Here is a 17,154-nt window from a genome sequence, read left to right on the forward strand (position 1 = left end):
TTATAGCTTCTCTTGGCAAAGGGAAGTGATACCATTTAAAATCTGGTAGCTTTAACGGAATTGTTTAGAAGGTAAGAGTCTGCCCTGGTGGCTGGGTTCCCATTCAGGAATGGGAATTCGAGTACCATATTGGAAAAAGCATGGGAGTGGGGATCAGGAGCCCTGGGCTCTGGTTCTGCTGTCACTGCTGCTTTGCTTGTTGTTTGGTTTCTAGATTCAAGTATCTCTGGGCCTAGTTGGTTGTGAGAGGTGAGGAAGAAAAGAATTCAGGCTGATGACCATGTTTCTAGCCTGGACAACTGCACAGCAGATGAAGAGCAGTGCCCATCAATGAGGCCAGAGGAGGAGATGCTGGCATGGGCATGTGTCTGATGAGTTTGATACGATAAGTAGGATACATGGGTGTATAGTTCAGATGACAAAAGTGAAGTAGAGAAATAACATAAGACTTGGGAAGGGATGAGAACACTAAGAAAGACTAAAGATCAAGAAAAACAGTGGGTTCAGAGTGGACAATGGGGGACCAAAATTTAAGAGATTAGCAGAAAAGGGGAATCGACAGAGCATACTGAGTGTGGACATATGTGTAGGAAGAAAATGACAATAATACTTGTCTGAAGCCGCATTGCTTTCAAAGCATAACTATTTCAGTTGATACTCTGATGTAAACAGGAGTATATTTATTCTCTCTTTCTTATATGTAAAGAAATAGGAAGTACAGGGTAGTGAAGACTTGTCTTACTTCATGTAATAAGACTTTCCACTGGAAACAACTAGAACAATGAATAAAGTATATATATATATATATATATATATATATATTTTTTTTTTTTTTTAAAGACCTATCATTTAGACCTACTGCATGATCCAGCAATCCCACTCCTGGGCATATATCTAGAGAGGACCATACTTTGAAAAGATACACACACCCCAGTGTTCACTGCAGCGCTATTTACAATAGCCAGGACATGGAAGCAACCTAAATGCCCATCAAAGAGGAATTGATAAAGAAGATGGGGTACATATATATACACACAATAGAGTACTGCTGCTGCTGCTGCTGCTGCTAAGTCGCATCAGTCGTGTCCGACTCTGTGCGACCCCATAGACGGCAGCCCACCAGGCTCCCCGTCCCTGGGATTCTCCAGGCAAGAGTACTGGAGTGGGTTGCCATTTCCTTCTCCAATGCATGAAAGTGAAAAGTGAAAGTGAAGTTGCTCAGTCATGTCTGACTCTTCACGACCCCATAGACTGTAGCCTACCAGGCTCCTCCGTCCATGGGGTTTTCCAGGCAAGAGTACTGGAGTGGGTTGCCATTGCCTTCTCCACAATAGAGTATTACTCAGCCATAAAAAAGAATGAAATAGTGCCATTTGCAGCAACATAGATGGACCTAAAGATTGTCATAATGAGTGAAGTAAGTCAGAGAAAGACAAACATTATGTGATATTGCTTATATGTGGAATCTACAAAGTGGTACAGATGAACTTATTTATGAATCAGAAATAAGAGTCACAGATGGAGAAAACAAACTTATGGTTACCAGGGAGGAAAGGAGGAGGGAGGGATAAATTGGGAGATTGGGACTGACATACACACTATTATATATAAAACAGATTAACTAATAAGGACCTACAGTATAGCACAGGGAACTCTCTACTCAATACCCTGTAATGACCTATATGGGAAGAGAATCTAAGAAAGAGTAGATATATGTATATGTATAAGCGATTAACTTTTCTGTACACCTGAAATGAACACAACATAAATCAACTATTTCCAATCAATTAAAAAAAAAAAACAAAAAACAAATAAAAAGATGTAAGAGATGCAAAGACAGTAAAGTACTGTGCCAAAATCTAAAACTCCAGAGACAGGAATTTCCCTGGAGGTCCAGTGTTAAGATTTCACCTTGCAATGCAGGGGGTGCGGGTTTCATCTCTGGTTAGGGAGCTAAGATCTCATAGGCCTTGCAGCCAGAAAGCCAAAACAAACAACAGAAGCAATACTGTAACAAGTTCAATAAAGATTTTTTAAATGGTCCACGTTAAAAAAAAAATCTTAAAAAAAATAAAAATAAAACTCCAGAGATAGAAACCGGGCATAAAAAGCTACTTTTGCCATAAGGATATTTGCTGATGTTATTGAAAGAGAAGGTGGGGCATATAATTGGAGGTCCTCACTTGAATCTGGGATCCTAAAAAAAGGTACCCTCAGAATCAGAACTAAGCCCATTCCTCTCATCCCCAAATCACGGGAAAACTACCTTGGAGTGAACAGAGAAGGGGAAGGTGGAGGGCAAGCTGGTCTTCCTGAAAAACTCCAGCTGATATTTGTATCATTGGAGTGGTTCATAAAATAGCCAGCTAGTTTATTTAGTTTAAAATGATTCCATACCAGGCACCTAGGCACCTGGCCAAAATAAATGGAAAGGCTCATGGTCCTGCAGACTAAATACCATGAGCCAACTCTCTCCCAAGTATAAACTATAAAATCCAGACTATATATACATACATACATATATATATATATAAAAGACAATCTTCTTTAGGGCATCTGGGAACTAATAAGCTGTGAAAAGTTAGGGCACCAAGATTTGGAAGAAGGAGAAAACTTGAAGGGATTCATGTAACATTTGGGGCCACTTTTCGCCTAGGGCTCTCTGCTGACTCCAGAAGTGGCTGAGAAGCTAAGCAGAGATTCTGACAACCTTGCTAGTCCAGGAGGCCAAAAACTGGAGTCCAGAGTATGTCACAGAAAGGGAGCCCCAATCAACTGCCCCTGTTTTAAGTTAGGGCAGTGCAGGACTAAATCCAAAGAGGAAGTGTGAACTAGAAAACTGTGATCCTGGCAGGGACTGAAGACTATTCAAACAACTTCAATTTCTGTAAATGAATTAAGCTGATTTGGAGTTATTGGTGACCTATATAGCCAAAAGAACTCTAGATCTGGTGAGGAAAAAAAGTGATTTGAGTTGCCCACAGGGGGAGTCATGGTTTCTCATTCAGTTCCTGACTATCTACACTTAAAACTGCTGCTGCTGCTGCTGCTAAGTCACTTCCGTCGTGTCTGACTCTGTGCGACCCCATAGACGGCAGCCCACCAGGCCCCACTGTCCCTGGGATTCTCCAGGCAAGAACACTGGAGTGGGTTGCCATTTCCGTCTCCAATGCATGAAAGTGAAAAGTGAAAGTGAAGTCGCTCAGTCGTGTCCGACTCTTAGCAACCCCATGGACTGCAGCCTACCAGGCTCCTCTGTCCATGGGAATCAAACTTTAATAAAATGAAATATTCAGCTCCTCAGTCACACTAACCACATTTCAAGTGCTCAATACAACTAGTGGCTACCATATTGGACAATGTGGATATAGAACATTTCCAACAATATAGAGAATGCTAATGAATGCTTTCAAACATAACTAGAAAATATCTGCAAATTGGTGCTAAGTCTGGGGTATGAAAGGCACGGTGGTCCATACCAGAAAGTGGGCGAGTGTGATGATTCAAAGGAAGAATGGAAATTTAGCCTGTGAAGGGACCTGGTAAACTCACAAACCTACTTTGTGGTTATCTCCCCAGTTCTCACATCATTAGAAAAGATGCACTAAGCCACTGACAAAATAACCACACTTTTTTTACTGACCAATAACATGAGGGATATTATAATAGGAAGCGCCAAACTGAAGCCCTAGGAATTTTGCTTCCAAAACAGTAAATCAAAGATAATTCCACATCTCTGAGGTAACTGCAGAGATTACTGCAAACTGGAAGTAAAGACTGGAAAGGTAGAAGGATGATGAGTCCTGTAACATCCCTGTTTATCTTGTTTATTTGACTTGTGCAGAAGACAGGTCTCAAAGAATGACTGTAAATTACTCAATTATATGGTGATTCCAATTTCAGCCACTGTTCCCTTTGTGAACTCTTCTTACTGTAGCACATCAACACAGCCCCTAGCGCTTGTGATACAGCTAAGGATCTTCCAGATGTTACTTTCTCTTTATTAATGAACAAGAACTACCAGAAGCAGTCTGCTTTCACCTGTCAGGGACAGCAGTATACCTTTGTTCTCTTCCCTGGGGGCTACATCAACTCTTTAGCTCTATCATAACCTAATCCATGGAAATCTTGATTATTTTGGTATTCCACAGAACACTATGTTGATTAGAGCTAATGGGCAGGAAATGCAAATACTTTAGATGCATCAGTATGGACTGTGCCACAGGATGGAGGTAGATCTTATAAAAATTCAAGAAACTGACACCGTGATGAATGTTCTTGATGTCCAGGTATCTGGAGCATGTTGGAATATACCTCCAATGTGAAAGACATCTTTCACTGCCTTCTACTAAGAAAAAGTTACAAAGCTTTGTTGGCGTTTTTTTTATTTGGGCAGCCACACATAAAACATTTGTGCTGTTCTGATCCATTTAATGAGGCTGCTAGTTTTGTGTGGGAAGAGCAAGGCAAGGCTCTGCAACAGGTCCAATTGCCACGCAAATTGTTCTCTGGGCATTATGTCATTTACCAAGGGTATTGGGTGTTATGACTCAGCAGGTCCAACTGTGTTCTGTCTAAGGCTGTATAGATAGGGTTACCATATATCCTGGTTTTCAAGGACAGTTTGAATTTTCACCTGTTATCGCCAAATAATTAATAGTGATGCTTTTCCCTCTCAATGATGTTCCTGGTTTGGATGATAAATAGAGTGAAGGGTCACTCACTCTACGAACAGAGCCTTTTCAAGGCATCAATTACAGAATCATAATTTGAACAAAGTTATGCTCTGTTCTTCATGTAACTATTTTCCTTTTGAAAGACAGCTTCTAGCTTACTCCTGCATGTTGGTAGAGACTGAACACCTGACCACGAGACACTAAGGTGACCACACTTCCTGAGCTGTGCATCATGACCTGAATGCTCAGAACTCCCTCAGCACATGAAAATAACATTGGAGATCAGCTCAAGCAAATCTGGAAAGTTGAATGAATTAACATTGCTTAGATTTCTATGATGCCTACTCCTGCTGAACTGTTTCTTCTCCGTCAACCCATAACTAATGTTCCATGACCACTGGGTGTAGGAGAACAATATGCAACTGGATTTACAAATGATTTTGCATGATATGCTGATACTAACCAAAACCAGACCGTTGCAGGATTATAACTCCATACAAAGGTGGCTCTGAAAAGACAGGGGAGGAGAAATCCTCCCAAGAGATAAAACCCAGAACAATAGATCTGACTGTTCATTTTCCTTGGTTGGTGAGACAGCCAAAAGTGCAGGTCTATGCTGATTCATGGGCAGTGGTTTAGCTGATGAGTCAAAGCTTGGAAACCATAATGTAGAACTGCTGACAGGGAGGACTGAGGGAGAATTATGTGAATGGACCTCTCAGAATGAATAGGATGAGAATTATTTGTATCTCGCATGAATTCTTGCAAAGACTATCCACTTCAGATAAGACTCTCAATGATCAGGTGAACAAGATGACCCATTCCATGAATGTCGGTTAGATACCCTGCTACTTGCAAAATGGCCTTGGCAGCAGGGAAGAAGTCTACATACTTCCCCTCCACAAAGTTCATTTGGCTACCAGTCCTGTTGAACACCCAATCTGCCAATAACAGAGGCTAATGCTGAGTTGCTAACAGGCACCATTTCTAGAAGGATTAGCCAACCATCCAGTAGAAGGATGACTAGAGTGGACATTTACTTTCATAAAAGGAGCAGTGATTTTTTTTTTCTTACTGAAATATGTATGTATTTGAGACATGGATTTTCCCTGCCTAACCAGAGTGTTCTGCCAAGCATCACAATCTGTGGATTTACAGAATGTCTTATTCATTATTTAAATAGTACACATAACATTGCTTTTAACCGTGGAACACATTTCATTGCAAAGAAGTACAATAATGGACTCAAGGACATGGAGTTTAATTTTTTGCCATGTATTCCATCACACAGAAGTAGCTGACCTAACAGAATTGTAAAACAGTCTTCTGACAACTTATTTATTCCACTAGCTAGGAGGCTACCCACTGTGAGGTTGGATGCTGACTTACAGGATGGAGTGTCACATAAACTAGCAACTAAAACTGATTCTGTTTTTCTCACATCGGATCATAAGGGCCTAGGAATGAATGAATGAAAATGAAAGCCGCTCATCTTACAATTTGTTTCTAATTCCTGCAGCTCTGAGTTCTTAAGTTAGAGCTCTGAGTTTCCTTGGGAGGAATACTTTTACAGGGAACACAAAAATAGTTTGACTTAACCGGAAGTTAAGTTTACTACTGGCCTCTTGGGTTCTTTATTCCACTGAACCAACAGGCAGGGAAAGAGGGGTTTATTATATTGGCTGGGTGACTGATACCAATTATCAGAAAAAGTATGATTGCTGCTCTACCTTGAGGGCAAAAAGGAATATCTTCGGAATCCAAAGAATTATCTGGTATTCCTCTTAAAAGCATCATGTCTATTAGTCAAAGTTGATGGAATTTCTGCAAGATGAACAGAGTTCTGGAGTGGGATGATTGTGACAGTTGCCCAACAGTGTGAATGTACTTAATGTTGCTGAATGGTACACTTAAAATGGTTAAGAAAGAAAGGCTTCTGAGAGGGAAAGAGGACAGTCTGAGGTAGCCCTTGGAATATGTACAGAAGCAACATAAGAAGAGAAAGTAATGGTCATAAGCCTGCTCTCTGGAGTCAGATGGACTTGGTTCAAATTCTGCTTCTGCGATTTGGCTTTGTAACTCTGGTTGAGTTAATTTACCTGTGCCTCAATTTCCTCATCTATAAAATGAGGGTGATGATAATAGGACACTTACCTCATAGGGTTGTGAGGATTAAACGAGTTAGTATATATTAAGAGTGTCAGAATAGTATCTGACACATAGTAAGCATTACACATGTATTACTATTATTAAGAGAGAAAGGGCCAGTACATTCTGGCCAGAAGGCACAGCCTCAGCAAATGTGCAGAATGGAAATATGCAAAGCTTATTTAGAGGGTTCATGAAGGGGAATAGTCTGGCAAGAGCAATAGCCACAACTTACGAATGAGCAATCAGAGGAAAGGACAGTGACATGCAGACACCCGTGTCACTCCCTATTGGGGAGGGGTGTGGACTCCCTAGCTGAGGCCTCCCCAACTTTTGGGGCTTTGCATCTACCGGTACCTTTACTGGGAGCTTTAGTAGGTGGCATTCTCCCGGCTTCGAACACTTACAGTCTTTCCTTACAGCCCTTTAGAACTGCTTTGGACTATTTGTTTGGATACTTGTACTCTGGGACTTACTGCTCTGCAACAGCCAAACTCGGTGGCAGAGAGGTGAGGCCATTGCCTGTGAGGAGCAGGACACGGAGGTGTGGCAGAATCCCCAGGTCACAGATGGCCTCCGCCGTCAGGCTGTTGAAGGAAAGGTCCAGGAACTATGGTGCAAAGATAGAAGACAGAGAAACAGAAGCACTCCTCGTGACAATCATGCTCCTACATGAGGTGGGAGATGACTACTTCTTTTTTTTAACTTTCCAGGGGGCCCATCAACCAGACTAAAACCCTCCTGACTCTCTGAATTAACATTCAAGGTCTACAAGAGTTACTTCCCAACCAATTCCAGCCTTTGCTCCCATATTGCAAGCTTTTGCTTATCTTGCGGTGCTAGCCAAAGTGACTCCTCCCTATTCCTTGCCCCATCCCATCCAGAGATCTTTGCTTGAGCTTTTCACTCAGGAATGCCCTCTTTCTATGTATCAAAATCCAAGCCCTAAAAGGCCAGCTCAAAAGCTCCCTCCTTCTGAAAGCTTTTTTCATTCCCAGCCAGATGGACTCTCTCCCTCCTCTGACTTTGAGTGCTTTATCTAGACTGCTTCCAGGGTATTTCTCATAGTCAGCCAGGTAACTGTGATAACGGGATATAAGGCTGAGGACTAGAGATTTTGGTGCATGGATGTGCCAAGCGAGCAGGTCCTGGTGCACAGCGGTAGGCTAGGCTATAAACTCCGAGGTGAAGTGCCTTGCCACTGTAATCTAGCACAGGCCCTGGCACAGTAGGTGCACATAAAATAAGCAGCTGAAATGAACTGGCTTATGAGGACAATGACCCAAACTGTCACCTCATCATAAAGCACATTCTAACTAGCCACCGAGATTCATGATACAGTCGACTTGGGTTAGGGGGCCAGCCAGGAAACTGAGTTTCTCTCTGCAAACACAAAGGCAATTATGATAAATGGTATCACTCCAGTCTTTGTTTTCTTTCCAGAAGAGACTCTCTGGACACCTACTTTAGCTCTTTGCTCCCTTCCCTCCCTCTCTGTAATAGGGATGAACCTTTTTTATTTTATTACCTGGTAATCACTAAAGGGATGTTGCCTATAAAATTAAATTATACGTAATGGCCCATCTCTGGGAATCCTGCCTCCCAGGTAATGAGCCGTAAGCTAAAATTCTCTGTTTAGCTCACAGGAAAACTCCTGAGCAGGCCCACCTCTGAATGACTGCAGGAAGGAAGAAATTAACACTTCCCCTCAGGAGGCTGACTAATCCAGGAAATGTTTGACTTTATTCCTTCCTCTTTTAGTAGAAAAGAAGCCTGAATTCTAACTCAGGCAAGATGGCTCTTTGGGACATTAGTTCACCATCTTCTTGGTTTGCTGGCTTTCTGAATAAATTCACTATTCAGTGCCCCAACAACTTGTCTCTTGATTTACTGGCCTGTTGTGTGGCGAGCAGTACTTGGTAGCACATCCACCCACACACACCACTGACCCTTACTGAATGGGGCCAGTTTCAGCATCTTACACAGCTGGTGCAGGGGGCAAGGTCTCTAGTCTACCGCTTCAGTAAAACACAGTCAATCACACATAAACACAACTGACTCTAGGTCACTGTCGGAGGAGGGCTGGGTTTGGTTTGATTCCACTGCAGCAATTAACTGATACCCCCCGTAGACCTGGCTTTAAGTCCTGACTAACTGTGATATTGGACAAATTACTTAAACTGAGCTTCCTTATGTATAAAGTAGAAATAATAATGGATTTTTATGAGAAATTGTGTAGGTAAAGCCTTTAGCATAGAGCCTGGAACACAGTAAATGCTTAATGATGCCTGTCATGGTCATCACCATCCCTTCATTCAAGGCCTGTATACTGAAGGCTTACTGTGAACCAGTCCATGCCCTGTGTGAGCTCACAGCCTAGTCAGGCAGCTAGATACATAATGTGTGTCTGTTAAGTAGCAATGCTACCAGCATAGATGTTTGACCTCTACTAGGGGCTTCAGATGGGCTTCACACAGCAGGTAACACTTAAGCTGTCCTCAGAGACCAGCTGGTATTCATCAAATTGTTGAATCATCAAAAAAGCAAGAGAGTTAAAGAAAAACATCTACTTCTGCTTTATTGACTACGTCAAAGCCTTTGACTGTGTGGATCACGATAAACTGTGGAAAATTCTGAAAGAGATGGGAATACCAGACCACCTGACCTGCCTCCTGAAAAATCTGTATGCAGATCAAGAAGCAACAGTTAGAACTGGACATGGAACAATGGACTGGTTCCAAATCAGGAAAGGAGTACATCAAAGCTGTATATTGTCACTCTGCTTATTTAACTTATATGCAGAGTACATCATGCAAGTTGCCAGGCTGGCTAAAGCACAAGCTGGAATCAAGACTGCTGGGAGAAATATCAATAACCTCAGATATGCAGATGACACCACCCTTATGGCAGAAAGCGAAGAAGAACTCAAGAGCCTCTTGATGAAAGTGAAAGAGGAGAGTGAAAAAGTTGGCTTAAAGCTCAACATTCAAAAAACTAAGGTCATGGCATCCAGCCCCATCACTAATAGCAAATAGATGGGAACACAATGGAAACAGTGACAGACTTTGGTTTTTTGGGCTCCAAAATCACTGCAGATGGTGACCGCAGCCATGAAATTAAAAGATGCTTGCTCCTTGGAAGAAAAGTTATGACCAACCTAGACAGCATATTAAAAAGCAGAGACATTACTTTGCCAACAAAGGTCTGTCTAGTCAAAGCTATGGTTCTTCCAGTAGTCATGTATCGATGTGAGACTTGGACTAAAAAGAAAGTTGAGTGCCAAAGAACTGATGCTTTTGAACTGTGGTGTTGGAGAAGACTCTTGAGAATCCCTTGAACTGAAAGGAGATCAAACCAGTCAATCCTAAGGGAAATCAGTCCTGAATATTCATTGGAAGGACTGATGTTGAAGCTGAAACTCCAATACTTTGTGAAGTATGACTGTATTAACCTGATGCAAAGAACTGACTCACTGGAAAAGACCCTGATGCTGGGAAAGATTGAAGGTAGGAGGAGAAGGGGACAACAGAGGATGAGATGGTGGCATGGCATCACCAACTCGATGGACATGAGTTTGAGCAAGCTCCAGGAGTTGGTGATGGACAGGTAGGCCTGGGATGCTGCAGTCCACAGGGTTGCAAAGAGTCAGACACAACTGAGCGACTGAACTGAATCCTCTTCTTCCAAGGCTCTCTACAGTCTCTTCTGTTTCCTCTTGGGCTCATCTATCACCATATTCTACTGTGTCTCACTGCATTCCAACCATACTGAGCTGTTCCATCAGTGTTCTAGCTCAGAAATTGGCAAACGAAGGCCTGTAAGCCATATCCAGCCTGCTGTCTGTTTCGTATGGCCTGTGAGCTAAGAATGCTTTGTATGTTTTTAAATGGTTGGGGGAAAAAAACACAATGATATAACATTGTATGAGAATTAAATAAAATTCAAATTTCAGCATCAGAAAGTTTTATGAGAACATAGCCCTGCCCATTTGCTTACATATTGTCTACAGCTGCTTTCCTTCTACAACAGCAGAGTGGACTAGTTATGACAGTTATGACTAGTTACAAGCCTAGGGGCTGCAGAGCCTAAAACAGTCACTGTCTGGCCTCTTACAGAAAAAGTTTGCCGACCCTTGCTCTGGCTGTTTTGCTATTTAATGTTGGGTCCAAATCTGCTTTCTACGGAAGTAAGGACAGTTCAAAGAAATGAATAGTCTTAGAACTTGCACGGCAAAGAAGTTCACAGCTGGCCCAGAATTTACAGAGGGGGAGACGTAAGTTCCACTGAGAGGGTAAGTTATTTGGCCAAGGAGGTTAGGGGAAAGCAGGGGTGGACCAAGACTACAAACAAGGTGTCCTGACTTTAAGGCAGTTCTCCAGCTGACTCTTTTTCAGACTTGTGATCAGAGAATAAAATCATGACAAAGCTGTTTTTCTAAACTGACTCCTGAAGAGTTCTACTCTGGGTGACAGCCTTTCTGGCAAACAAGGAGAGAAGATTCCTAACTTGGATGTTGCATCTGCTGAGTCACATCAAGTTTCATTACACATTATTCACTGCTATTGGCTGCAAATTCAGGATATCTGATAGGTTTATCCTTTTTCTTAGAGAGCCCTCGCAAACCATAGAGAGAGGGGGAATAAATGACTGACCAGGAGATTTCCTCTTCTCATTTACATTCTGAATCTTGACTTTGTTCTCTTATATAAACAAATTCCCTTGGATAGGATTGGTCTGCTGGATAAATAATATTCATCAGTTGCAATCACACTATGAGGCAGGGCCTCCAAAAAGTCAATTAATGATCAACCAGTAAGTCAGCTGTAGGGTCAGTGCCTGTAGTCACGTCCCCTCCCTGTGGGCCCACAGGCACTTGAAGTAGGAGGTTGAAATGGTTGGGGTAAGGAAGGTAGGAGTCTCTGAACAATGTACAACATACAGGAGCTCAATAACTACTTTTTAAAAAGCAAAATAACAAATTAATGGAAACCTGTAAGAAGCTCCCAGGCCTGTAGGTAAAGAAGTGGCCCCCTATATCTCTAGAGCTTCTGGAACCTGTTTCCCTCTGTTTATAATAAACTCTGGTATAACATGTTTTTTAACCTAGCACAAAGCTGCATGAGTTGTTGTAAATTTTCTCTCTTTCTCTCCTTTCAAGGACTTTCAAGAACTTCACTTCCTGGATAAGTATGAGAACCACTCCTGTCAGAAATCATAGTAAAGCACTGTGAGCCTCAATATGACTGGAAACCATGGAGAAAAGGTACCATTACATTCAGTTTAGCATGCTTTAAAAATACAAGGACGTATAATCCACTTCAGGAAGATCACCATCCCAAGTGGTTAAAACACCTTAAAACTTTGGCATGTAACTCTTAAAAGTGCACTCTTATGGAAGGTTTCTCTCTGGTCAGACCGGGTTAAATGAGGTTTTTATGAAGAATGGCTGTCTCTTGATGTTTGTACATTAAATAATTTAAGTTACCAGTTCTTTGAGGCAAACCCCAAGGATCATGACATGCAGACATTTTGGTGAGGTGTGACTCTGAAGCTTTTCTAGAAGGCCAACATGTAAGGAAGAGCCCGTTACTTAGTGAGTGAGCCTGGCCAGATGCCTGCCCCACACCTCAATCCAGCTCTGCTGTTCTCTACTCTTTGTGCACGCAGATTCTCAGGTGGTGACAAAAGCTTTGCTTTTTTGTGAAACAAAATTACCCTAAAGTTTTCATAGATGCTGATAGGTGATTAACTTGAAGTATGAGAACATGTATAGAAGATGCATGACTATGGGAAATATAGGAGAAAGATTTCCAAGAAGAGCGCAATTTTTAAAAATATTTTCAAATACAAAACAGCTGTGGATATACAGATGTCAAGAGTCTGCTATAGAACTTAGAGAGGCTCCGTTTTATTCATACTCATCCCTGAGTCTATGGCCCATAACCTTATCCAAGCTCATTGGAACCAATCTGGCTGATTCATACCAGGGTGGGTCTCAGGAATAAGTTCACAACACCTCCCATTCAGCTGGGCTAGTCTGCTGTGCCTAGCACTTAACCCCCATGCCTCAACCCCCACTGGATCCAGATGTCCTCTCAAATTCTTTGTCCTAAAATACTCTATTTAAACTCACTCTCCTGTATGGCAAAACCAATACAATATTGTAAAGTAATTAGCCTCCAATTAAATAAATTTATATTAAAAAAAATAAACTTACTCTCCTACACAGACTACTTAGGCATTTATTTTCCAAGACCATGTACCATGGCCATGGGTATAGTGTATTCTCATCCAACTGCCATCACCTCCACCAACCCACTCCTTTATCATCACCACCAACTCTGCCACCCTCCCCAGAGGACCACCTGAAGCAAGGTAGCTATAAAGGCCCAGAGAGCTCCTTCCCAAAAATTATGACCAGTAGACTCCTTACACCCATTCCTTACAGGGAAACAGGTGGGCACCAAAAACTCCCTACCTCCAACTTACTTCCAAGGACTTAAAGTCTCCGTATTTCACATAGACTGTTTTGATGCCGTTAAATGCGAGCTCCAGTTCCTTTAAGACTGGAAACGTGTGAAATGCCTCTAAAGAGGGAGGAGAAAGAGGGAAACTGTAACTTGTAAAAGACATAAGAGAAAGATAAAATAGTGGTCATTTACTGGGTTCCCACTGGGTTAGGCCCAGCATTGCGTAAAGTGCTTTACTTACATGGACTCTTAATCTCTAACAACTCTGAAAAAGAGTGATTACTACTTCCATTCCACTGCTGAAGAACCCAAGGCTCAGCCAGGCTAAGTGATTTGCTAGAAATAGAATTGCTAAATGGAAAGATCAAGAACTGAATCTAATTCCAAAGCCCATTTTAAAAAATGATCCTTATTATTTCTGATTATAAAAGTAAACATTTCCACAAAAGTTTTTTAGAAAAATAAGAAAAATCAAAGTTCCTTTTAATCTCAATACCTAGAGGTAACTATTCAAAGTTTCACATATAGTACTCTAGACTTTTTATGTGCATACTGAAACACACAGACACACACACACTTCTTTCTACAAAAAGGGACTCATACTACACACACTGTACTGTGACTTGCTTTTTTTTCCCCCTTAACAATATGATTTAAAGATGTTCTAAGTCAAAACATACAGATCTGCATAATGTTTGAATTATGTTCTACAGTATAGACATACCCTATTTTATTTAACCATACCCCTAGGGATAGTGGCTAGATTATCTGAATAAAAGCTTAAGAACACTTCCCCTTCTGCTTGAGAACTGGACCTTGAGTTAACTTTCTAGCCCTCTTCCATTGGTAACCTGAAAAAAAATGGTACAGTCACTGTGTGATTAAGCAAAACTGCAGTGGTAAAAATGACCCCAGGTTGGTAAGTCACATCTGGACTAGGAGAAACTAAGAATGAACTATACCTGTCTGAAGGGGGCGCCATAACTTTGGGCTTCTCTGGGTGCGGGCACTCCTGTGATTGGCCATGTCCTTTTCAGGAACTCTGGGCGCCTTGTCTATGGAGTGTAACAACAGCTATTTCCTCCTGTGGTGAATAAGGCTTCTAAGCCAGAGTGCTGGCATCAACCCATTGAGAGTGGCCAAAGAGTGGCTCACGGATGGCTACCTCAACAGCTACATGAACTGCTCAGGAACTGGCAAGAGGATTCCACTGAACATGAAGTGCTGAGGCTGTGCTGCTGGCATACGTGGGGAATTACCCAGAGCCTTCTAAGTGAACCTGGTGTCAAGTGTGGCCTATGTTGGTTTTGTGAGTTGGAATGTTCTAGAAAGTCAAATAGAAACATGTGCTTTCAGGGTATTTCCAATGAACATCCTTGTTCAAGTGTGTTTCTGTAGAATAAATTTTGGGGAGTGGAACTACTCAACTATGTTAAGAGACATTGCCAAACTACCTTCTAAAGATGTTGCACCAATTTATTTCACTTGAATACGAGAGTACCCATTTCCCTACCAATGCTGGCAAGTCATCAGTCCTTCTCATTTCTGTCAATATTTGATAGGCATAAAATAGTTCTTATGAGGTTGAGCATCTTTCCATATGCCTGCTGGCCTTTGTTTTCAAACTCAGGCTCCTAAGATACCACACTGTTTCCTCAAGGACAGGGACTTTGTCACACACTTCTTTAAAAACACCCTTCAAACTCCATGCATTCAAAACTGAATTCATCCTATTTCTCCCTAAACCTGCCTTTCTTATACTGCTGTCTGTCTCAGTAAATCCCCTTGGTTCTTCTCTTTCTTTACATGCCCCTTAGTTACCACGTCTGGTTTATTTCTACCTCCTCTCTCACTCTGTCTCTCTCAGTCCCCTCTACCCTTGTGGCCACAGCCCCAGTTGAGGCCTCACCTCCCCTCTCCTGGAAAAATTCAACCATCTCCCAGGTTTCCTGGCTCCCATCTTACAATCCATGCTCCTCACAGCCACTACTGAGTCTCTATTTCAAAGCCTTCCAAGGTTCTCTTTTGCCTGCAGATTTAAGCCCATGTCACTCAGTGCCCCTGATAATATGCGGCCCCTTGCCCACCTTCCTAGTCTCCATTCTCCTCTGCTTATACCTCTTGCACACATACAAAGCTTCTTCAGGGTCCCTGGTCAGGCACTGCTGCCCCCCATCTGTTGTTCTGTTGGCCTGAAATGCCTTCTCACCTTCTAATTTCTGAGTCACTCCTATTTGTGTTTTAAATCTCAGCTTACATACTCCTTTTCTCACAAGTATCTTCTGACACTCGAGGTCCAGTTGATTTTCTGATTCCCTCTATCGTTGCACTTACCGTATCCTGCTATAACTGAGCTCAGAAGAACAGAAAACTGGACACACTGATTTCTAAAAGCCAAATAGTCATACTGTCCTGACACCCAGCAGGGGTCGCTGTGGATTTGCTGAATAAACAAGAAGGCTTTACGCTCCTATAGGAGTTCTCAGCCGGAGAAGGAAATGGCAACCCACTCCAGTGTTCTTGCCTGGAGAATCCCAGGGATGGGGGAGCCTGGTGGGCTGCCGTCTATGCGGTTGCACAGAGTCGGACACGACTGAAGTGACTTAGCAGTAGGAGCAGGAGTTCTCAGGGACTTAAAACTTTTTACATACAGTCCCTTGGTATGGGTAGGAGATGGGTTCCAGGACCACCCACCTCTACATACACACCCCCATACACACCCCCTACCCCAGTCCCCAACCTCCACCTCCATCTTGCATCACCACCAAGGACACTGAAATCTGTGGAAGCTCAAGGGCCTTGTATAAAATGATGTAGTATTTGCATATAACCTGCACACAGCCTCCTGTACACGTTAAGTCATCTCTAGATTTCTGATACCGAACATAATATAAATGCTCTGTGCTGTGCTGTGTCACTCAGTCGTGTCCGACTCTGTGATTCCATATGGACCACAGCCCGCCAGGCTCCTCTGTCCATGGGGGTTCTCCAGGCAAGAATACTGGAGTGGGTTGCCATGCCCTCCTCCAGGGCATCTTCTCAATCCATGGATCGAACCCAGGTCTCCTGCATTGCAGGCAGATTCTTTACCAACTGAACCTCCAAGGAAACATATTTTGTAAGTGGTTGTAAATATAATACAAATGCTACTTAAATATCTGCCAGTGCATGGCAAACTCAAATTTTACTTTTTGTAACTTTCTGGAATTTTTTCTAAATTTTTTATATCCCTGTTTTGTTGAATCCATGGATGTGGAAATATAGACATGGAGGGCTGACTGTACTGATCCTGTCTGAGTCTACAAAGTATCCTGCCTTAGGGAGGAAGAAAGGAAGGGGATCATCTCCATTTAGAGAGAGAAGCGGCAGCTCACAGAGAAGTGTTCTGCGTAGGTAGTGCTGGCTCTGGGCTGGAATCCAGGTCTATGTGTTCTCCCACACTCAGCTCATTGCACTCCAAAAACAAGATGTATGGCGTTACAGGTGAACAGACAGGCAACTTCTAACATGAAAGACTGGCAGCCAGGAAGCAGGAGGTGGTTTTCAGGAAGAAAACTTACCTAGAGGAAGCAGGTTTTCTGAGGCATTGATGTAAATCACTGAATTAAAATGCTTGAAATCCTTTTCCTTAGCCTGTGAAAGGGCATTTCAAAGAACATAAGATTAGTTCCCTGCCTGGAGGCCTTGCTGAAGCTCCAGGGCTGCTGTCAGAAGGAGCAAAGACTTCAAGGGTTAAGAACAAGAGCATTTACTTGCTAAAGACAGGAAGGGCTTTTCTGCTTCTTTTATTTTCCTATTATGAAATAATTCTAGTCAGCAAAGTATTGTAAGTGTTACTCTGAAGGCCCGTGTAACCACTA

At 42.3% G+C, this 17,154-nt stretch overlaps 1 protein-coding gene across 5 annotated transcripts in view; it reads right to left on the reverse strand.

Moving 5' to 3' along the window:
* XRRA1 (X-ray radiation resistance associated 1) overlaps nucleotides 1-17,154 on the reverse strand; it is a 67,681-nt gene that overhangs the window by 30,084 nt on the left and 20,443 nt on the right. For 3 of the 5 annotated variants that reach the window (NM_001434771.1, XM_005216246.5, XM_005216243.5), the window contains 3 exons: nucleotides 16,855-16,927; nucleotides 13,314-13,411; nucleotides 7,301-7,434 (listed from right to left, as the gene is read on the reverse strand). In NM_001434771.1, coding sequence (NP_001421700.1) covers nucleotides 7,301-7,434; nucleotides 13,314-13,411; nucleotides 16,855-16,927 — 305 coding nt within the window. Of the gene's footprint in view, nucleotides 1-7,300; nucleotides 7,435-13,313; nucleotides 13,412-16,854; nucleotides 16,928-17,154 lie in introns of those variants that run through there. The other 2 variants (XM_024975034.2, XM_010812691.4) reach the window with 2 other exon arrangements.

This window comes from Bos taurus, chromosome 15 (assembly GCF_002263795.3).
Source record: "Bos taurus isolate L1 Dominette 01449 registration number 42190680 breed Hereford chromosome 15, ARS-UCD2.0, whole genome shotgun sequence".
Taxonomy (NCBI): domain Eukaryota; kingdom Metazoa; phylum Chordata; class Mammalia; order Artiodactyla; family Bovidae; genus Bos; species Bos taurus.